Raw genomic sequence first — 22296 nt, 5'->3', positions numbered from 1 at the left:
TTCGTGCGTACAGATACAGCGAATCGATCACGTTTCGCTATGCTGCCATCTTACATTGAAAACGAGTCACAATTGAATTCGAGGTAAAAGTAGCATATAGCAACAAAATGGCGGAATTCAACGAGAAAGAAATTGGAAAATTTTTGGAGAAAGTAGATCAAGTTGGTAAGAGCAGCTTTGATTTTACCACATATTTCTGTTTTGAACATAACGCTAGAGAATTTCAAACTTACCAGGTGCTAGATATAATCAGTTAAATAACTGCAACAAAGCTGTTTATTTTCTAGAATCATTGATCAAGGATTTGGCATCTGGCGACTCAAATCTAGAGCAGCAGGCTGCAAAAGAGGCAGATAAATTTCTTGGGAAGCACGAAAATGTTAAAACCTCTACTACATATGGCTTTGAAAAGACACATATCACTAAATATGAAGAAGAATCCTCATCAAAACTAGATCACGTAAGCTTTATTTCATTTGTTCATCAAGATTAATTTGTTTTCATGGTGGATAATCCAAGTTGTTTTTCATTTTATTTCTTTTATACTACTGATTAATTAGTTCGGTATTTTGTATCTTACTGTATCTTTTGTTATTTGTAACTTTGTTGTTTTGCATTGTATGTTTAGTAAAGTATATTATGATTACGAATCTTGCCCAAATTAGGGCACTTAAGCGCCCAAGTTAAGTGTACAGGAGATTGAGAGGTGACCTCATTGAAACCTTCAAATTCATGAACCAGATGTATGCAGTAAACATTGATACTCTACTATCATTGGAAAAAGAATCACATACGAGAAGAAACAGTCAGAAGTTGAAGAAACAAGGATTTAATACTACCATTAGTAAACAGTTCTTCAGCTTGAGAGTAACAGACTATTGGAATGGTCTCCCTCTTATGACATCATTACATCAAAATCATTAAATATTTTCAAAAACAAGATTGACAAGTTATATCACAACAGCAAATATTTTACGGAATTTTCTATCCCACCTGTAATTGTCTCACATAGCACAGTTTAATCTGTTGTGTTAAGTATAAGCCAGAATTGAGACTTTCTCAAATGTGCATAATCTGTCAATGTTATTTAAACACTACACCCAAAAGTTTTTACTATCCTTTTTGGTTTTCTATCAAATCGCATAGTGTGTCAATTTTTGAAGTTGCATGCAAGACTTGTGATGAGAGGAGTCTGGTATGAACCGATTGCACATGTCAATTCCATTGTTGGTGCATTTTATACTCAGAAGAAAGGCCTGGTGTAAGGCAATCATTGAAACAAGAGCAGGATTCCATATCGTTTTTCTTTCAAGTTTTTCCATTTCTATTAAAGAAAATTTAAGCAATAATTAGATCTTGGTGCTACTCAACATAGTATTTTCGAATCAAAAATTTTTCTTGATTGGTCACCAACAATATTTTGGTGAGTTCTTTCATATGGATGACTAAAGTTGCATATTTCTTGGTGCTTTTCACAAACAATAAAAAATTTTTGAGCAACGATATAAGAAATTAAATTGCTGTTTTGAGAAAAGAGGACAAAAACAAAAAGTATATAGTTTACATATTTAAGATCTTTTTGCAGGAAAGCTTTTTGTTCCAGTATTCACTTCATTTTTAAATTTTACCTGTGGTTCTTAGATTTTGAATCTATTTAAGAAAATCTGAGAACAATTATATTATTTTTTCAAGGATGGCTTAAAGTTTGATAAAGAATCAGTCTCACCTGGTAAGTCCTTTCATCAGACTTTGCATCATAAAATAATAGAACTGTAAAGGGTTACCTAATTTATCTGAATTAGTCTGAATTAAAAAAAAATGAAAATCAGCTATTGTCATCTGACGATCAGTGCTTGTATGATATTCCATGAACATTCTCCCAAGTCCCCTTTTCTTTATTATTGGATTCACTCTGTTGCTACTATACTAATCAGCTTAATTATGTGACCCATCACCTTTTTGGACTTTCTCTTCTTCTGTTGCCTTCTACTGTTCCTGGAATGGTGCTTGCCAAGGCCATTTCAGGAACTGCACAAACCGGGTCCCCAGTCAAGAAGAACTGCTACTACATAGTAGTAAATTATCCATATTTGCATTAGAGCAAACTTCCCAAAAAAAGTTTCTAAGTTGTTATTAAAAAAAAGGAGGGGGGGCTATAGCCCCTGCTAGCCCAATGGCTGTGCGATGCCTGGGTCATATTCAGGGGCACCTGACTTTGTCACTTTACACAATATTTGGATTTATGAAACTCATGACTGTTATATATGGGCTGGTTGTAAAACTTTGATAGCCTGCTAAGTTTTAATACCAATTTATTCTTCTTTGATTTCTGGAGTTCTTCTGAGGAAACAAGAATTTTGTTAATCTACTATTGTCTTTGCTGTTCTCCTTCTTTTTACCCAACTTGTCACAGACAACCTTTTCAACCTTTGCGTTTTTGTTCTGGTTTTATCATTTTTCTAATATCTTCTGATAGAAATTTACATAACGAGAGTGGTCAAAGCAGTCATCAGTTATCATCTTCTTATATTTTGGGGCACTTCTTGCCGCCTCTGCCCCTCCTCAAAGAGGGCAGGAGGAAAAACTGCCCCTCCAGCCTTCCAGGTGTAGGCACCCCTGATCATTTTACACTTGCCACCTCTCCATTCAAATAATTTTTTCTGTTTTTTACAAGTCTATCAATCTCACTCTGCATCCTTACTTGTTTCCCAATATTTGCATTGATTACCTGACACTGTACATTAACATCTCATCTCCAAAACTATCTCAGTGTGGATCTGTACAGTTTAATGAACCCAGTTTGTATTCCTTGCTTTTAGTACCATGAAGTCTATTATATGGTAAATTTCGGGTTTCTTTGTCTGTTTCTAGTCAAGTACAATTGTAGAATCTTTGTTTATTATTTTGTTAAATATACTGAACAAGCGCTTTCTGTCACTACCCAACTGTTAACAAACAAAGAATCCATGAAATGAGAAGCTTTTCTTCTTACCCTTCTTACCGCTGATAATGATTTAAAGTTATTTTGTCTCCTGCGATTTCACTGATTTTATCTCTAATTTCATTCTAGAGGAATTTATGAAGAGAGTTGAAAAGGATGCAGCTGAACGAAGGAATAGAAAGGAGGAGAATAACAAAAAAGCAAATGAACTAAAAGAAAGAGGGAATAAAGCCTTTAAAGGAAAGGAATACACCGATTCCGTGAAGTACTACACAGAGGCGATTGGAATTGTGAAAGATAATGCAGTTTTCTATACGAACAGAGCTCAAGTATGACTTTCCTTTTCCTTCTGTTGAATCATTTATTTTTATTAATTACAGCTGATGTAATAGCTATTGCTGTTTTATTGCATAGTTTGTTGCCTGGTTTTCAATGACCTTTGGGCAGGGCTGTAAATGCTTTAGTTGGAAAAAGGACGATTTATAAGGAACCTCTGGTGCTCACGCCTTGTGGGATAATTAGCAATCAGCTATGCTATTTGTAAAAGATCTCTTTGGCAAACAAATCTTTTTAGAAACCGCGAATTTCTATGATGAAAACATTAGCAGGGAAATTTCAGAAAGTAATGGACTCAGATATTAATTTATAGAGCAAATCTTGATAAAATTCAAAATTACATTTTTAGAATATTTTTACCTTTACCGTAACATAATTTTATTGAATTTCGCCTTGAACTCGTCTACATTTTAAAATGAGGCGTTAACGGGTAACTTCAATTTTCGTATGCCAGTTTTAGTATGTTCAGATAGTTGGAGCATGGAAAACAACATAAAATGCCTTTTCCAAAACAGTAAAGATTTGTTTTGCGTAGTAAATGTCTTTATTTATTTTCTTGTAGAAAAAGCTTTAAATAAAATGTTACAAAGCAACGAGTTTAGATAACTAAAACTTCCTTAGATAAAAGAGGTCATTTGGACCCAGTTCAGGAGGTCGCTTTGTGCTAAGAGTTTCTTGTTATTTGAATTGAAAAATGCAAATATTTTTCAAGAACTCCCGTTAAACAAAAGCCTAGTCTCTTTCTTTAAAATTTTACAGTTTCAATCAAATCTTTTAAGACTTGTTGTTTACTTTTTGTTAGATAAAGGTATGACTGAAAACAAACTAAAATTTATTTTTTAGGCGTATATTCACATTGGAAATCATGAGTTGGCCCTAGATGATTGTCGTGTGGCGCAGAAGGTTGGCATTTTGTTTTTCATCGGCAAGGATCGAAAACTATTCTTTCGTGGCAAATTTATTATTTTATTGTCTTTTACACATTTGTTTCTTTATTTAACTGAGAACTGAAACTGAAAACTGAGCTGCTTAACCATTTCAATTTTCTCATTATGTTGTCTTATTTTATTCTTATTTCTCTTATTTTTTCTGTGGATAGTTTAGTTAATGTCTGCAATTGTGTTTTCTAGAAGTATTTTGTTCATTTTGCTCAAGCGTCCAAGCCTAAATCGCAACAATTTCTCACTAAATAGTAAATTGTGTGACTTTATGACACATACAAAAAGGTCGTACGAGTTTTTTAACCAAGTGCCCCGTATTATTAGGCCCCAGAAGTAGAGATTTTAAATGATGCTGGTCAAAGAATTTTACTTGAATTTTTACATCAGTTTAAAATCATTTCGCTTTTTATTGTCCGTTTGGCTTTGAAAACCAAAACTCTATGCGATTACTGTACTGATGGCAATTTTTACCCTTAACTGTACTGATAGCAATTAATTAAGTGTTTGTTATTTTAAATCTCCAGATTGATTCAAAATGCGTTAAAGCTTATATACACCAGGGAAGAGCACTACAAAATCTTGAAAAATTTGACGAGGTAATATCATATTTTTGCATTTTTTCTTTTTGTGCAGGTAAAATATGAATACGAAAATTATGCCTTTATTCGCATCAGAATTGATTTTTCAATGTTTAATTTCAATGTCTATAAAGCATTTTGTTGTTAATTTCCAGAAGACACTTTTCTGCCATTTGCCTCTTGAATTTTCCGTTTATCGGGAAACTTCTCTCCTCACAATTCTGAAATTTAAGCTTATTTACTTAGTTATACTAATTTATTAGTTAAAATTAATTATTTAATCAGTTTCACCTTTTTCTTGTCTTTATTTCTTGCTGGTTACCACCGTACAAGGTGAACATTTGAATTATTGTAGCTAATCACCTAAGCAGCTAATCAACTTTTTAGCGATAAACTAAAAAGTATAGAGACAAAGTCGTTTATAGTAGGTACTTGATAAAAATCTCGATAAAACCTCTAATTTATCTCTTTTTTCATTAGGCGATCAAAAGCTTCGAGCATGCTACTAAAATTGATAAGAAATACGCTAAACTGGTTCGAGGTTAGATATTGTTTATGGTATATTATATGTAATTTTATTCAGTAAACCATGCTATTTCTGAGTCGTTGTAATTGCCGTTATACAAATCCTGGATATATGCATAACAGTGTCGAGAAACTAATCATCATTAGAAATAAGAGTAACTTCAAACCAACACTGTAGAAAAGCTCGTCATCAAAGAGAGGCTCGTCATCAAGGACAGTCTCGTCACCATTGTTCTACGCAATGCTTTCGGAAGATTTGATGAAATGTAATATGGAAAGATGCTGGAGGTCGTCCACCGGATTTTAAGAATCTTGCAGCAAAATTTAATAATTAGCATTAGGCAGGAACAACGCAAAACGACGAAGGACAGTCAAATGTAAATAAATCCAATTTGATTTGAAAAACCAAAGTTTGAGAATAAATTGAAGCTAACAGACCGGCACACGGGCTTCTTCATAGTGAAAAGCCTCGTATACTGAGCCGAAATGTTAATCAAGTTTACTTTTTTCAAATTTTATTCATCAAATTTGTGTTGGGAACTTATTACCAGGCCCCTTCTTAACATTAGTAGCTATTAAAACTATTGGAGTCAGGAAAGGGAAACTCTTCTAAATTTGGGACCAAGTTCAATTGATTGTTCTTTACAAGCTTTCAAGCTCTCTATTTGCATCTTTGATGCTTAAGTGGTATTTTTTTCACTTAGATTACATAGAAGAGGTAGAGAAAAGGCGAGAAATATCTAACAGAGAACAGAAAGTGAGTTTTATGTTACCTGTTACTGACTATAAGATTTTTGTTTTTACAATCAAATAAGGATAATCAAATAAGATATCCAAAAGGAGCTCTTTCGCCTTTGATATTAACTTTTGTGTCTTTAACCCAGATTATTTATTGTTTTATATAAGTTCATTTATCTTTACTACAAGTTGCTTCGTTTTACCTTTAGAGTTTGTACTCTGTTTCAAATATTTGATGGCTGATTGTTTACTAATTATTGAATACTCGCCTTGCTCTATTCTTTCTGAAACTGAATCTTTGCCAAAAATTTTTAAAAAACTGTATATGAATTTTATCCCAACGGTCTTGTCGCGGCAATGATTTTTAAGCGGTTTAGACTTTCGGGTGTAACTGAATAAATCATAATCTAAGTTTTGAAAATTTTATTGACCAGCTTTAGTTTTAGAGATTATAATTAGATAATAAATGCCGTATCTGTAAGCGTGCTTGTCATAATATTTTTTCTGTTGTCTGTGTTTCAGAGCGAGAATTTAAAAATTTCGGGCGATGATCGTGCTCAGATAATGACAGACACTGTCAGCCGGTTAAGGAAAGGAGGCCTTTCTATTTCTGATCTCTGTAAGAAACTAGAAGAGCTGAAAAAGATTTGCGACGAAGGTATGTTATTTAGGAGACTGCACGAACGTTGCAAAATTACATGACATGGAAGATAACGGTGGATTTCTACTTCTTGCTGAGGACGCATGACTTTTTCAATGCTAGACCCAAATGATTGAATATGTTTATAATCATCGTGAGTGTTTTTTTTAGAGAACTGGCACACGCTAGAAATTGTTTTGATTTATATTGTTTGGAACTAATGAAAATTTGATTCGGAGTTCAAATTCTTTAAGCTAACAAGTAGAAGGGGTCTAAATGCTGTTTGTCCATTGTCACCTTTCCATCGTTTACAGGGCCCCCGCCACGAATTTAAAAGTGAGGCCAAGGCTTCTTTCCCCTTTTACTGCCGCTTTAAAACTATTTGCCTCGCAAAAAAGTGGGAGGAGGAGGCCTGGCGACCCCGGCCCCCCGGTGGTGTGGGGCCTGGTGTAGCCTTTTTCTTTTCCACTCGTTTACCGTTTCTTCCCATTTTCCCTTTCTTTCATTCATAAGAAATTCGATACATTTAAGGTCATTTCCCGTACTTTTTCTCCCTTGCGTGATTCATAAGCCAAACTAAACAGGAAAAGTCTTATTTTTTTTACAGAAGTATACCGAACTTTGTTTCGTACTTGTGGAGGATTCAAGATCATTGCGGAGAATCCAACAATAAGCAAGTACGTATGTGTTATCTACTCTGAATTTCAATAAACATTGTGATCCTTCTTGTTTAATGTCTTCTCTTGGATTAGAACATTCGTGTAGAAGTATAGAGATACGTGACTATTGTGTATTCCTTGCTAGGTTGAGATTATTCCTTTTAATTTCCTTTTAATTTCCATTGCTGGGGAAGCTTTCATTGCAATTTTAGTAAAAAATGACTCTCGATGAACACAAGGTTTAAAATCTAAAAATAAAATCGTACAATGATATATTAACCTGATCTCTAGAACTTTTGTAGGCTTTTCATGAATTCGTAAGTTGATATTTCAGACACCGATTAACAGCCTAGGTTTTCATGATCAAATGGTTCCAACCAATTTCTATTAGGTTTATCACAGGCAACCCATGCATGCCATTCCTTGCTACCTCTTTTTAGGGTCACAGTATATGATGCACCAGAAATAGGTAGTCCTTCTACAGCCTGTCACCTCTTCGGTGGTCGCCGTAATTTATTTTGACAATAGATAATATATTTTCATTCTTTGTGATTTCCTGAGTTATAACAATGCATCATAATTATTCATTATTAATTCTTCAGCTAAATGCCAGTCGAACGGTAATAGCAATGATATCAGTGAAAGTTTCGTGAATTCGCTTTTAGGCTTTTAAAGAGCACAAGTGAATTCAAAGAGGACGAGCAATCCTGTGTATTCGAGATACTGAATTTGCTTTCTCATGTCTGCATTGACAATGGTAAAGTTCTAATTGTAAAGGTTGATAACCATTTGTCATTTAATTGCACTGCCCAAAGGTAAGAGAAAAACAGGCCCACAAGATAATGACACATCTCACAGCTTAGATGTAAGTTCTTTCCAAGAGGCATTCCCAAAATTTATCTCAAAGATATAAAAGACTGGAAAAGCTTTCAAAGGCCCCCATCGTCTTAGGGTTTTTCTAGATATCATTTTCTATTTGTCTTTCCAAGGGACGCCTCCTGATGAATCTGCTTTTCAGTCTAAAGACAACCTGTGGCTATGTATGTACGAGTAATATTTAAGGCCTTTTCTTTTAGTAAATAAAACACCATTTATTGGAACCTTAATGGTGATTTTTTCTACTAATTGATGAATCAACATGTCAACGATTTCATGACATGACCAATCAGGTCCATGCTTGATGTTCTTGGACCTGATTTCTGGCAATATTATCACTGCCAAAATTTCTTGGAACGCCCAACACTGCACTGTGCTTTTCCATTTTTCATATTCCCCCAATACTTTCACTTCCAGGCCCCTTCCCCCAAAACAATGTTGATAGTTTAGAAAAATATCACACAAGCTTCATAACCTTCTTCTTTTTTTTAAGGAAATCGGCATTATACTTAGGGGAAGAGGAGAATTGCTGATTTTACCTTTGAGAACTGACATTAAAGTTCCAAGTCCTTTGGCAGTTATTGTACCTATATCACGATGCTATACTTTCGAATGAGATTTATTTCAAGTTTCTGGACCTGTTATACTTACCTTATTTTTTCTATATATTTCTTACATTTTCCGCCAAAATTTTGACATTGATTTTAAATTTTGCTTGTTTTTAGCTGAAAACACTGAAGAACTTTTAAGCCCTTCATTCCATTCATACTTGCAAAAGTTCATCAAACCAGACTTGCCTTCAAGAATTCGGGCTGCTACTGTGTGCTTGATTCACAATATTTCCCAGCTTGCAGTTGGAAGAGAGTTAATTCTGCAAGGGGGAGAGAGCATGTGGTGGGTTATATCTATCAGTTTCTGAAAATGGCTTTGAAAAAAGCAAACATTTTACAACATACTTAAAGCTTTTTCGTCTGACACTCCTCAGAGCATAAAACGTCAGAATAGGTTCCGAAAAAACACGATGGAAAAATATATACCCAGTTGTGGATCGAAATAGGCCAATCAGAAAAACGCAAGCACAAGACCGGTATAGTTGACCAATCAGGATAAAACAGCATGTTCCTTCCAACATACGAAACAAAACTGCCCCTCAAAGAGAACAGCCTCCTCGATCTTGTAGGTCTAGAAACACTGTTAAAACAAGTGATTCTGCCATTGGTCAACATCTTTTAGACAACCCAGATTGTGCAAAACTCTATAATGACGACATGTTTCGGATAATTGGCAGAGCCCGGTCGTCCTTCCATCTAGCAGTTTTGGAGTCAATCTACATAAAAACGAAAAAGCCGCCATTGTGTAGACAAAAGGAGTTCGTTTTCTCTCTTGGACTCCATTGGTAATTTTTTCTTTAGGCTCGCGGCACTGATTGGTCAACTATACCGGTCTTGTGCTTGCGTTTTTCTGATTGGCCTATTTCGATCCACAACTGGGTATATATTTTCCCATCGTGTTTTTTCGGAACCTATTCTGACGTTTTATGCTCTGAGGAGTGTCAGACGAAAAAGCTTTAAGTATGTTGTAAAATGTTTGCTTTTTTCAAAGCCATTTTCAAATTCTGTACCGCAAAAAAACTATCAGTTTCTATTCACACCAGCTTTTTTTTGTTCAGCCATTTATGACAGAGTTATTCTCGGCTGGAATTAACCAAGTAGACCTCTGGTACCGCATAATTTGAGAATTGCGTGGAAAAGCGAAAACACAGCATACTAGAGTACTTTTAGTATATGAGTATAAAATCGACACTCCTCAAAGAATAAACGTTAAAAAATGACTAAAGGTAAGCAGAAATTGATGTCCAGATGCGGATTAAAAGTAGCTTGAGAGCAAGAACGACGCGTGATTTGTTCTTTGTTTTTGACGAATCAACAACCGCTTACCCCTCATATTTTGGATAGTTTTAGAGAGAAAACGAACTATTTTGCCTACATCTTGCTAATGTTGTAGATTTGGGTGTAGATCATTTTACAGAGGGGTATTTTATTTAATTGCTAACTACCAGTAAGTAGCAAGGAGATTTACAAATTAAGGAGATTATGGAGAAAATACATTATGCGTAATGATTTTCTTTAATAAAATGCGGCTTTTTCTTTTCAAGTATTCTAGATGAGTTGCTTTCAATATTAACTGCGAACGATGAAACGTCCATGGTAGCCATTGGTGCAATCAACAATTTGGCCCTCTGTGATAAGTATGTCATTATTTCAGAATTTTATCGCCCACATATCACTGGCTCACATTATTTTGCCTAGAAAACTGCTTGAGTATCACTACGTCAAACATCTTTATTCAACAATTGGAACTTACAATAACGACCTTGCATGTAGGACCCTATTTGCATTATACCGGATTCACTGTGTAATGGTTTCATTGACCCAGCCAGGTAAAAATATTGCGGTTATTCACAGTATACCGGATTTACAGGATGAGACAAATGACGACAATCATAGTATTATCAAGATAAAATAAAAGTTCAATTTTTTTACCTTGGTATTATTCATGTCAATGTTTCTTGACATTCCATGTTTAATTGACAAGAGAGTAGGTATTTCCAATTTCCATATGTTTGAAACGATTTCAAACAGTCTTGGTAACTAAATGCATAAAGAGCGTCGATATTCTACACAATTGTTTGTGTTGCACATACCAACATCTAGCCTTCAAGCGTTTTATTTACCTTGTTACGCTGATGCACATTTGGGGATTTGCAAACAAGACAAATTTTTGGATTCTTGTTCATAGGTTGTAGAATTCAATCTGCATTCAAATTTCAAGATAAAATATTGTTTAACTCTGCATTTCACTGTAAATAGTTATTTACCAAGGGCTGTAAACACTTCACACTACATTTTTAGGCTACCAGAGGAGATGTCAGCTAAAATCTGTGAAAAATTTTCCAACTTTGTCGTGCCAATGATGGTAGGTCGAATACTTTTGTCTTCATTTAATTTTTGGTACTTAAAAGACACTTTATTTTTGACTCAAATCCTATTTGACAATGAACATCGTCATACCGGTTAAGATATATTAGTAATGGTAGATGGCAAATAGAAGTTGAAGACTCATTGCTAACAATGGGCCTTTGCGAGCGTGGCGACGATCCAAACAATGGCAGTGAACTTCTACGGATTAACCAAAATTGATTTTAAACTGTCTAAAAATGCATTATGGGATGCTTGTGTAGCGCACTGGCTCACTGTTAACAATAAATCTTTAATGATAGAAGTTTTCCGAAGAGCATGTAGCCTCGTACTATTGTTGATGCCTTGCTAATTGTCCTTATTCTTTATATTGCAGGGAATTCTCAGTAGCATGCCGAATGAATCACAGAAGCCACTGTCTGATTCTCTTTTGTCTTTGGTATCCAAGGGTATTTCCACAATCACTAACTTGTCAAAGGACGCGATAACTCGAAGGAAACTTGCGATGAACAAAGATTTATGGCAGAAAAGTGGCGAATTTCTCGTGAGCACATGCTTTGCAGTATATTTATGCTTGTAGGACTCTAGCAAACAACAGATAATGCCTGTAGCGTGGTGTAAATTGGTCATATTACGGTATATTTGTGCTTTGATACATCAGCATTACTTATGTGAGCCTTAAATGGTAAACGTTTATCAGACGGCCGCAAAACTCTATCCTTGTGGGTTTTGCTTTTCTCGTGTTAAGTGATCACGTTTCTGCAGCCATTGCGTTATAGTTTTCCTTAGACCTTAGAATCAATCAAAAAGGTTGCTATATCATTTCGTATTAACGATTCTGATAGGTATCATGTGAAGAACATCTAGATGACGATGAAAGACGTGATGTGATATTTTCACTGCTTGGCTTGATAATGAATATCAGCCTTGCTGATCAGACCCTCAGCCTTGTGAGTCCTTTTATTGAAATAATTTTGCACTTTAATATTCTTGAAAAGTATTTATTCCCTGTATAGTTAGGAATTTTTTAACGCCTTACACTTTAGGTATCGTTTTTCAAAAGTCACTGACAAAAATTACTATCTGTTTTTTTATAATGTGGTGGTGATGGTACAGTTTGAGATAGTGCATGAATTTGTAGAATTGAATACACTGACCCATGATTAAGCTGCGTGAAAGCTTCTAAGGATCATGAAATGCAAGATGCCTCTTTGCAGAGAATAACAACATCAGGTTTTGAGTTTTAACCGTCATTAAATACTGACGAACCGATGTTTCAACCGTCATTAAATACTTGTTTACTGTAAGAGTTGTTAACCAGTGCAACGAAGGTATTAGTGTCGAGACATCCTTTATTTGCCCACAAGTATGGAAAAGTTCAAACTAAGGACTCCTAGATGGCAAAGAACTGGTTGAACTTTCTCCAGATGATGAAAAGATTGATAATGACGAAAGGTTGTCCCCCTCCCCCTTTCATAATGACGACCCTGACTAAGCTTTGCCAAAATGCTATGGGTTTGTTTCGTCATCCTGTGTTCCTTGGGAGCCAATGTTGGTTGTGCGTTAAACGGGTTCTTAGGAAAGGCTACTATGTCATCAAAAGTCGTATTGTAACGTTCAACGCGCTCGATTGAAAAGCTGAACTCGTGCTATGTTCTGAACTAATATACTTTTATCTTGAGTTCTTTCGTGCCAAAATAGGCATCACAGAGCAACCATTGCTTCTTTTAGGAAGAAACAAAACAGATTAATGACTGCTGCTGTCGTCTTCTCACTAGCCAGCATTCCGAGATCGTTCAGGTATTTGCATTGATTACTCTAGAACCTCTGACTTGCTATGCTTTATATTTGTACGCTGAGAATGAAATTTTGCAAAAAAATTAATTAATTAGTGTGAAAGTCGTTGATTTGTTTTGAATTGTTGAACGTAGATGGAAAACATCAAGAGAGTTGCGGCAATTCCTTCAGAAAGACTCATTAATATGGTTCAGTATTGTAAAAAGTGCAGAAAAACCACTCTGGTACAATGATACTGTTTTTTCTTACAGAGATCTGCAGGGGTAATAAACCGTTTATCGACATCATGTTCAGATTTGGTTCATCATAATTTGAAGAATTCTTATTTCAAAAGTTTTATTACAGTACTAAAGGTTGGTTTTCATATCTACTTTGATCAATTTTACTAAAATATGAACACTTCTTATTTCATCATGTTTTATTGATTTAAGCAACCATCAAACTGGACTTGACGTCTGAGGTCAGAGGAGATCTGAAAGAGAGAAGAGACGAAAGGGTTCATTATAATAGTTGTGTGACATGGTTGTTGGGAAATTTTTGGAGCGATGATAACCTAAGTAGAGAAGTGATTTAAGAAAATATCTTTGGTGATTCGGCGAAATCTAGTTTTCCTGCGAAGCTGTGGGAGAGCAGTAAATCCTTTTGGGCCGTGAATACCAAAATCCTGTTTTGAAATGGAACATACAATCTGGTTCAATTTTGTCTTTAAGGTACCAACAAAAGTTGCGATTCGTTTTTCTGGGTTAAGATTTTCCTTCTGAAAAACAACTAGAGTAAAAACTTGACTTGTATTTGTCTGCCCTTGCACATATTCGCTCAATCACCGTTCTTGTCTAAAAAGAATGAGCGTGTTCTTGGAGTTGTGGATTAGAGCCAGCTTCTGGTATAGGCAAGTGTAATATTATTTACAATTTTTTAAATAAGCCTAGGCTTCTGCTCTATTGCCGAAAATTGGCCGTGCTAGTTTATCAAGCAATTTCTTACGAGAATTTCTATCGCTCAAGCAGCAGAGTATTGTATAGGTTCCAGTATTTCGGTACAATGCTTTTCGGTCTTGCTGATGTCACATGTTCTGGATCCCTACAATGCAAACGAAAATGTATGTTATTGTCGAGCTACAATTATCTGAAATGTTCTTTTTCAGGGACAAAATGGAGATGCAAAGAATTACATTATCAAATGCATTGCTCTCTGCTCACCTTACCAATCTGATTTAGCCTCGTGCTTTTTGGATGATAAAGGTATCCATCCGCAGATTATTCTGTGTTTTTAGATCTACTTTGCAATCTTGCAAGAGGGTAACAAACTTGATTTCTGCGTTATTCTTTCAAAATATCATTGGGTGTCAATTCTCATTTCACAAAGACATTCTGTTCCTTGGGAACGTAGTATGCATGATTAAAGATGGAGCCTTCTTTTTATTCCATATATATATGTCTCACTTTGTGTGTATTTTAAGCACTTTTTTGCCTTTTTTAAGAGGCATTTGCAGCATTTTCCACTTGATGTATCATTTGAATTATTCTGAAAAGCTCTCAATAGGAGCATGTTCTTGCTGTTTATATGCCTCGAAACCTCCAAGTTATCTATTCCAATACTTTTTTAAGAGCTCGCTCGAAGATTTTACTAGGACAAAGAAAGCTTTCGTAAACCTTTCGAAGTCAACGTGCATCACCTGAAAACCTATTGTTTTGAAATTTTCCAGTTCTTTGTTCTTGGAGGGTGCTTTCGGAAATCAGAAGCCTTTCTTCAGAACATCTTATATTCTTCACAGAATAAGAGTCTCACCACCTCTCTGAGTTTTTCTAACTTAAGCTTCACCAAACACGTAACTATCTTTTCATTTGTTTGCAGCTCTTGAAAACCTTATTGAACTTCTCAACTCCGACGCAGAAACAGCCTGCGGAAATGCAGCTCTTACCCTGGGCAACTTGGCAAGTGATCGTATGTGCAAAGTTTCCATATTTTCTTAAAACATGTCCTTATTATGAACATCCGCTCAAAATTTGCATGCAGTATGAAGTAAATCTATAGAAAAGGTCTACAGAAAGATCGATGAAATCGAGTTTGAATGTAATAGTTTTGCAATATCAAATGATGAAGCGAATGTGTTTACATAACAGTGTTCTGACGTACCTTGAACATTTAATTATTCATTCAAACAAAGACACTTGAGAAGATAAAAAGGAAATTTTTCTAATAGAGAGGAAAGAGGATAAAGGGGAAAGATCTGATGTCTTTCCTCGCTGTATTCTCATAGCAAACTTACTATAAATAGTATGTAATATTTAAATTCTTAAATTAAAGTCTCGCTTTGCTACAGTAATATTGCTCTCTAGATAAATATCGTCAATTGAATACTAACATGAATTTCATGGAATGTAGTTCTTAAAGGGCCAAAGATGCATTCTGCTCTTATTTGTGTTTTTGTCTATTTCTTCAGCAAATGTATCCGTAAAATTAGCATCAACTGATGTTATCCAAGACCTTCTGAGGGTTGCTACTAAGGAAAGCTATGCAAATACGGTTAGGCACAACGCTGCTATTGCTATAGGAAAACTGGCCACTTCACATCACAGGTATGTGTATATTTTCTTGCATGTTATATTTTTAAGAAGAACAGTTCCTCTCTAGCAGGTAAACCAACAGCTACGCTACTATTGTTCAAAACCTAAGGTGGTACAAAATCATTGTCAAGTGCTGCATACTTGTATTGTCATTAGAGTGAATTATAGAGGAACAGTCCTGGTCTTTTATAAACCTGAAATCCCATTGCAGCCAGAACGAGTTTCCTTGGTCTCCTCCTTATGGGTGAAAACGCCACATCAAAGTCCTTTGGACTGCTTTGAAGCAACATTTTGAAGCGTGTAGGGTTTACATCAAGAGCAATAGAAGCTGAGATGGTTTATATTGGCTAATTTTCATTGCTTTGTCAAAATTTAGGCTTAAAAACTTTATGTCTTAGCATGTTAGCAATTTTAAATACGTTAAATAAATGACTGTGCTAGCAATTTCTGTAATTTTTGAGATTTTTTGCAATTTTGTATCGTGAGCAAGCTTTTCAGTTATCCTTTTCATCTTTAGACATCTTGAAAGGCTAAGAGAGCTGCACGGGCTAGAAATTTTACATGAAGTACTGAAAGCAAACAAGCTGACGTAGAATGTCCAAGACTATGTTCAATATGCAGTTCTCCTTCTTGAACGTCGTATATCCTGAGTGTCCAAAGATAATGTTCAGTTCTATGTAGCAAGGGGTTGGAGCATTCTTAAACATTCAGACGGCAAATGATGTCCATGATTGGTCATTGCAATGCAACATACTCAGTGGAAGTGTATATAATGTATGTATTGTATTAAAGCTCGTTTTTGAAGACGAGAGTTAAGGGGGATAGACGCTGCTGTGGAATGCGTGGTCAAAATCCTCAGCAATGGTTTTGTTCTTTGATAATCATTCGTTGGTGGCAATAAATGGGGAATTCAGTATTCGCTGACACGCAAGAACTTTTTCCGTAGCTTCAACATGGGAGATCTTAAAAAATTATACTGCACACAATTTTAAAGTCTTTTAATTTCTTGGAAGTAATTCCATAAATCAACTGCCGTTATGATTAGAAGATTTCAGGATTTCAAAAGCAAGTGTTATGGACTTTTTTTTATCTCTGTAAGTAGCCTGTAAATTGACAGTGTTTTAGGTAGTTTTTAGTAAATGCAATAAAATCGGTTTTTGCTGCAAGTTTTTCGATTAATGTTGAGATATGCAAGAAAATCTTTCATTTTGATCCTAAATTGAGTTGTTTACAGATCAGAAGATCAAAGATGTTAGATGAAAAAGACAGAGATTGATATTTCTGGTTGGCTATGACAACTCCTTATCGTGCAACCTCAACGGGGTTAAAACGAAGCGAACGAAACGTGTAAATGCAATAAAATCGGGTTTTGCTGCAAGTTTTTCGATTAATGTTGAGATATGCAAGAAAATCTTTCATTTTGATCCTAAATTAAGTTGTTTACAGATCAGAAGATCAATAGTGTTAGGTGAAAAAGACAGAGATTGGTATTCCTGGTTGGCTATGACAACTCCTTATCGTGCAACCTCAGCGTGATTAAAACGAAGCGATTTCGTTAATGAAGCGTGATACTAGCTTATGCTTCAATGCAGCCTTGATCAACTTCTTTTTCGTGGATTTATACTTAAAACAACTTACAACAAATACCAATAATGTTGGTGGGTTGTTATGTTTCCAAGGAGAGAAATCTTGAATTACTGTCCAGGATCAATAAAAAAACCCAGAAACGATGACTTTCATCCTTTGAGAAAAAGCAAACATGTTATTTCAGTAGTTATACATCTGCCTTGCGATTATTGAAGCTACACGTTACTCTGAATCTGTGTATATTAACTATTGTAAAAACGATCAGCAAATAATCTAAACAATATCATAATGGTGTTTAAATCAAAGTATGTACAGCTGTTTTAGGTGATCTCCAAATGCACTTTATTTGTTTGTTTGTTTCAGCATCCTTTGAGGCTATGATCGATAGGGAATTAATTGTAAATGATTGGGCTTTCCTTATTCATACTTAATAGATGCTGGAGATTTCAATTCCAAGATCGGTCACTTTTGATTTGGACTAAAAGTGTGCAAATTTGATGTGATAACAAAACACCAAATTTATTCTTTCAATTTGTGTTCACTCCTATCTCTTACACACAATTTTCAAAGAAGCGCCATCGCAATCCAGCGTCCAGGATCACGGTTGTAACAATAGGTGGTAACAGAGTGCTTATTAAATTATTGTAAATTGTATGGAGGCACCTGAATTGAGTTGGTTGGAGCTTTTTGCTGATGATGCTTCATTATTTACCGTAGTAGAGGACTCAAATACAGCTGCCAACGACATGAACCATGACTTAGAATTGATAAGTCAGTGGGCCTATAACTGGAAGATGTCATTTAACCAGATCCACACAAACAAGCTGTGGAATTGGTATTTTAAAAAAAAATTGAAATTCAACATCCAATGATTCTTTTTAATAACATACCAGTGACGAAAGTTGAAGAACACAAACATTTAGGAGTTGTCCTAGACTCAAAGCTTACTTTTTCCGCTCATATTAAATCTGCTATCTCTAAAACAAGAAAAAGCATTGGCCTGCTGAGACATCTCTCCAAGTATCTGCCCAGACATACTCTTACCGAATTATTCAAGCTCTGTGTGCGACCCCATCTCGATTACGGGGATGTTATCTACCATATTCCGGCTAGAGCGTGTTTATTTAGCGGAAATACGATATTACCAAATTTTATGGAAAAGTTAGAGTCCGTTCAGTATTCTGCAGCCCTAGCCGTTACAGGGGCATGGAGGGAACTTCACGGGAAAATTTGTACGCTGAGCTAGGTTGGGAGTCATTAAGTTCCGAAGACGCCTTACATTGTTTTATAAAATAATAAATAACATGTCCCCTGCATATACAGCAGATCCTATCCCGCAACTTCAACAGTCACAATATTCTCTTCGCGAACAGGATGTCGTTGGGCTTGGGCGGTTAAATTCAGGTTTGAGTAAGGGCAATTGATGTCACTGTGTTGAACACTCTATAAAAGTTTGGGATTTCGAAGAATTATGCCATCCTCTTGACACCTTCATCTTTGAATGGTTATTCGCCTGTCTTTTAATATATTTGATTGATGCAGAATATTTTTTTCAAAAATGATGAGCAAGTATTTTTTCACATTCAGTAATTCTTGCTATAGCCTGCGTGCAGACTTTACTTTCCGTTGCGAAGGAGAAGTAATACGGAACACGAGTACATGGCACACGGAGCACAAGTTTCGTCCTGGCTCTCCTTCGCAACGAAAAGTGACGTTTGCACCCATGCTATTCTTGCTAGCATAAATGGAGTACCGAAGTGTGACGTCATCAAAAAGTTATGTTCAAAATTGGGCGAAATATGGCCAATAAAAGACTTGAAGTTTGCTAACAGATTACTGTTGTTCTGGCCTGGTTCATAAAGCTTTGAACCAATACCAGACCAAATAAGAGAGGCTTGATGGGAAGAGCCTGTGCTTATGCTGCCATATCTCAACCTTTTGTAACACATTAAACTGATTTTGCACATTTAGAGCTATTTCATAATGTTTTTACCTAGGTTTTATGGTCAGAATTGATAAATTCTCAAAATAATTCTGTGCTACATCATTACTTTGATTCTCTATTTTGAGGCACTTTCTTGATTCAGAAAAAAAGGGCTCTAGGGTTTTATATAATACCAAACAATGGGTAGGAGGAGATAGAGTCATAACATATCTTTTTGGATGATGTATGCAATAAATGAATACAATCCCCATTTACATCCTCACTCATTCATAGTTCTGCCTATGAATTTAACAATAAATATATAAGACATTGCATCCTCTAGCCCTTCCTGGTCTTTGGGCACAAAATCATGCAAAATGATGGAAATATAACTGAGAAAATTTGAGATCTAGATTTTTCATAACTTGAATGATTAATAATCATATTGGTGAAGTGGTAAATAGCTGTCCTCTGCAGCATAACAATTAATATTGGCAGTGAACACAGATTGGACCCATAATTTGAACACATATGATCTTGAAATTAACATACAATTTTCTTAAAGATTATTTTTACTGTGAAAATCCAATTAGAAATCCACTGTTGTGATATAAATTCTTTCATCTAAGCTGAGCAACAGAAAGGACAGAAACATATATCCAAGTAATCCTTTAAGTTGGTTTCAATACCCCAAAAAACATTTCCAGGCAATTACAAAATACATCATGACTTTACAGATAGATACAGTGATGGAAAAGTGTTTTGCCTTAATTGTTTGGTGTAAGTCCTTTGCTAATCAAGAAAGCATCCTGGCTTGGTTCTCTTCCTAAGAAATTCTTTACCATATCAATGGCATCAATGCTGCCACCAGGCATTAGAATCTTATCTCTGTAATCTCTACCAACTTTTGGAGACATAATGCCCTCTTTTTTGAACCGTGAATGGAACATATCCATGGAGTAAACTTCACTCCAAAGGTACCCATAATACTGTGCATCATACCCTCCAGCTAAATGGCCAAATGAGGCTGACATGTTAGTGCCAGCAGATGGGGAAACTTTCATGATTCTTTCTGCAGTTTCAGCAAATACTTTCATTGTATCTGCCTTTTCCCGTGTGTGAATTGCTTGGTCAAAGGTACCAAGTGTTATCTGCCTTAAATTGAACATTCCAGCATTAGCAAGACGAGAGTTAATAAGCTTTTCTAAAATTTCATCTGGAATTGCACTGCCATCTTTAAAGTGTTTTGACATTCTTTGTATTGGCTCTTTTTCCCAGCACCAGTTTTCAAGCATTTGTGATGGTGCCTCTACAAAATCGCGCTCTACATGAGTGCCACTAAACAAAGCAAAATCTGCTCTCGCACAAATTTGATGCATGACATGACCAAATTCATGGAAAAAGGTTTCTACTTCATCATGAGTGAGCAATGATGGCCTGTCATCACCTGGCTTAGGAAAGTTAGCAACCATTGCAGCCACAGCAAGTTGCCTCTTTCCATCAGGTTTCAAACACCCTGGCTGAATGCCGAAACAAGCAGCATGACTGAATTTCCCTTCTCTTGGAAAAAGGTCAAGGTAGAAGTAGCCAATCACTTCTTTGGTATCCTTGTCTATAACAGAAAACATCTTCACATCTGCATGCCATACATCTGGGTTGGCTATTTCACAGAATTCTAAGGAAAGCAGTTCTTGATACATCTCTAGAAGTCCTTTAGTGACAACATCAATTGGGAAATACTCCTTTAGCTTGTTGTGATCAACAGAATACTTTGTTTCTTCAATGATGCGCATGTAATACTTTAAATCCCACATGTTGATCTTTCCATCATAATCCCAGCCATGCTTCTCATATTCTGCTTTCTTTAATTGCAAAAGTTCTTTAATTTCTTTTTCTCCTAAGGTGTCTAACTTTTGTGCAAGTTCTGACAAGAAGTTTGCTACATTCTCTGCAGTTTTGGCCATCCTCATTTCTGTAATATAAGCAGCATGAGTTGGATAGCCAAGGAGTGATGCCATCTTTGCCCTAAGCTCAACCAGCTCCTCGAGGATTGGGGAGTTTTCCTTCATGCAGCGAGAACTGAATGCAGCTTCCATTATTCTCCTGGTTTCTGCATTGCTTGCCTTTTTCATGATTGGAAAGTAGTGGGGATACTTCAAAGTGACTTGCAGCTTACCACCATCACCTTTATCTAAACTTGAGATAAAATCTTCAGGTAGGCCATTTAAATCTTCCAAAGTGAATTCTAGAATAGTGTTCTCTTCGTTTATGTTCTTGTTGAAATCAATTGATAAATCACTCATTCTTTTCTTGATAGCTTTGATCTCACCTTGGACCTCACTTGACAAATGGAGTCCATTTCTTTTACCATACTTGATCAATTTTTCAAGAAACCTCTTCCCCTCAGGAGGCATAGATTCGTTCTTTTCCAGACAGGCCACCAGGTTGTTGAAGACATCTTTTCGCATGCTCATTTCAACTTCAAAATCTGACAATTTCTTGTCAGCATCAGTGGAAGCTCCTCTCGTCTCTTTATCTGATGAAACATGCTGGGGAAAGTCGAGCACATTTCGCCTTGTGTCATAATCTGATTGATTGTTAGCCATGGTCTCGACAACATTTTTGTAGGTAGCGTTTGAGGCATCTAGGCCACCCACAGCATCATAAACCTTCCTTGACTTCTCGATCAGCTCCAAAGTTGCTTTCTCGATATCATCCTTCTTCATATTCCACTGAAAAGAGATTCCATCAATTTGTTTCGATTGCATCTTGGCAAGATAGTTTAACTTGAATACAGAGTTGTAAGCTTTCTTTTTCAACAGCACGATTACAGAATTGCAAGGCCTAACCTTCTCAAATCCCAACACCAGGTGCAAGCGCATAAATTGAATTGGCAGCCATCGTTTAGCTAATTGGGGTCTGGGACGCGTCTTGCACCAATCAGCTGCTCGTTTTCATCCTTGGATTGTTATGAGTAGTCATGACAGCAAGGGAGGGACAGCCAAGGAGGACAGTTAGGGAGGGGTAGCTAGGAAGGGAAACCCTGGGAGGGATAGACAGGGAAGAATATCCCGTTTGTTACGTGAAAACCTTTAGTTGGCCAAAGAAGTCTAAATGATTATGACCAAGGGACGAGGCATAGCGGGAGCTGGATTTTTAAGGGGGAGGCTCAAGCCAATATTTTTCTAAAAATCCGATACTATAGCAAG

The 22296-nt window shown here is 36.0% G+C and overlaps 2 protein-coding genes across 2 annotated transcripts; one reads left to right on the top strand and one right to left on the bottom strand.

Annotated features, from left to right (window-relative positions):
- Positions 1-13: 13 nt before the first annotated feature.
- Positions 14-17503, top strand: LOC135684348 (tetratricopeptide repeat protein 12). Its single transcript, XM_065199882.2, has 22 exons — positions 14-165; positions 288-460; positions 1693-1729; positions 3071-3270; positions 4121-4180; positions 4743-4814; positions 5277-5337; positions 6026-6078; positions 6582-6717; positions 7307-7376; positions 8024-8115; positions 8960-9128; positions 10390-10482; positions 11147-11210; positions 11589-11756; positions 12058-12162; positions 12944-13012; positions 13261-13362; positions 14154-14250; positions 14864-14953; positions 15453-15588; positions 16094-17503. The coding sequence occupies exons 1-22, from the start codon at positions 108-110 to the stop codon at positions 16167-16169; spliced, it is 2181 nt and encodes a 726-aa protein (XP_065055954.2). The 5' UTR covers positions 14-107; the 3' UTR covers positions 16170-17503.
- A 2251-nt stretch (positions 17504-19754) lies between these two features.
- Positions 19755-21996, bottom strand: LOC135684349 (thimet oligopeptidase). The gene has a single exon (XM_065199883.2). The coding sequence runs from the start codon at positions 21967-21969 to the stop codon at positions 19855-19857; it is 2115 nt and encodes a 704-aa protein (XP_065055955.2). The 5' UTR covers positions 21970-21996; the 3' UTR covers positions 19755-19854.
- Positions 21997-22296: the final 300 nt, after the last annotated feature.

This window comes from Rhopilema esculentum, chromosome 21, assembly GCF_057945365.1.
Source record: "Rhopilema esculentum isolate cy_ngs chromosome 21, ASM5794536v1, whole genome shotgun sequence".
Classification (NCBI taxonomy): domain Eukaryota; kingdom Metazoa; phylum Cnidaria; class Scyphozoa; order Rhizostomeae; family Rhizostomatidae; genus Rhopilema; species Rhopilema esculentum.
Note: the sequence above shows the minus strand (reverse complement) of the source record. Positions and strands in the feature narration are given on the sequence as shown.

What these genes read in the sequence shown, in the direction of transcription:
- LOC135684348 (XM_065199882.2), top strand. Translation starts at nt 108, where the DNA reads ATGGCGGAATTCAACGAGAAAGAAATTGGAAAATTTTTGGAGAAAGTA. An exon ending in ATCTTGAAAAATTTGACGAG is followed by an intron (nt 4,815 to 5,276) that starts GTAATATCATAT and finishes TTTTTTCATTAG; the next exon opens with GCGATCAAAAGCTTCGAGCA. An exon ending in AGCATTCCGAGATCGTTCAG is followed by an intron (nt 13,013 to 13,260) that starts GTATTTGCATTG and finishes TTTTTCTTACAG; the next exon opens with AGATCTGCAGGGGTAATAAA.
- LOC135684349 (XM_065199883.2), bottom strand. Translation starts at nt 21,969, where the DNA reads ATGCGCTTGCACCTGGTGTTGGGATTTGAGAAGGTTAGGCCTTGCAAT.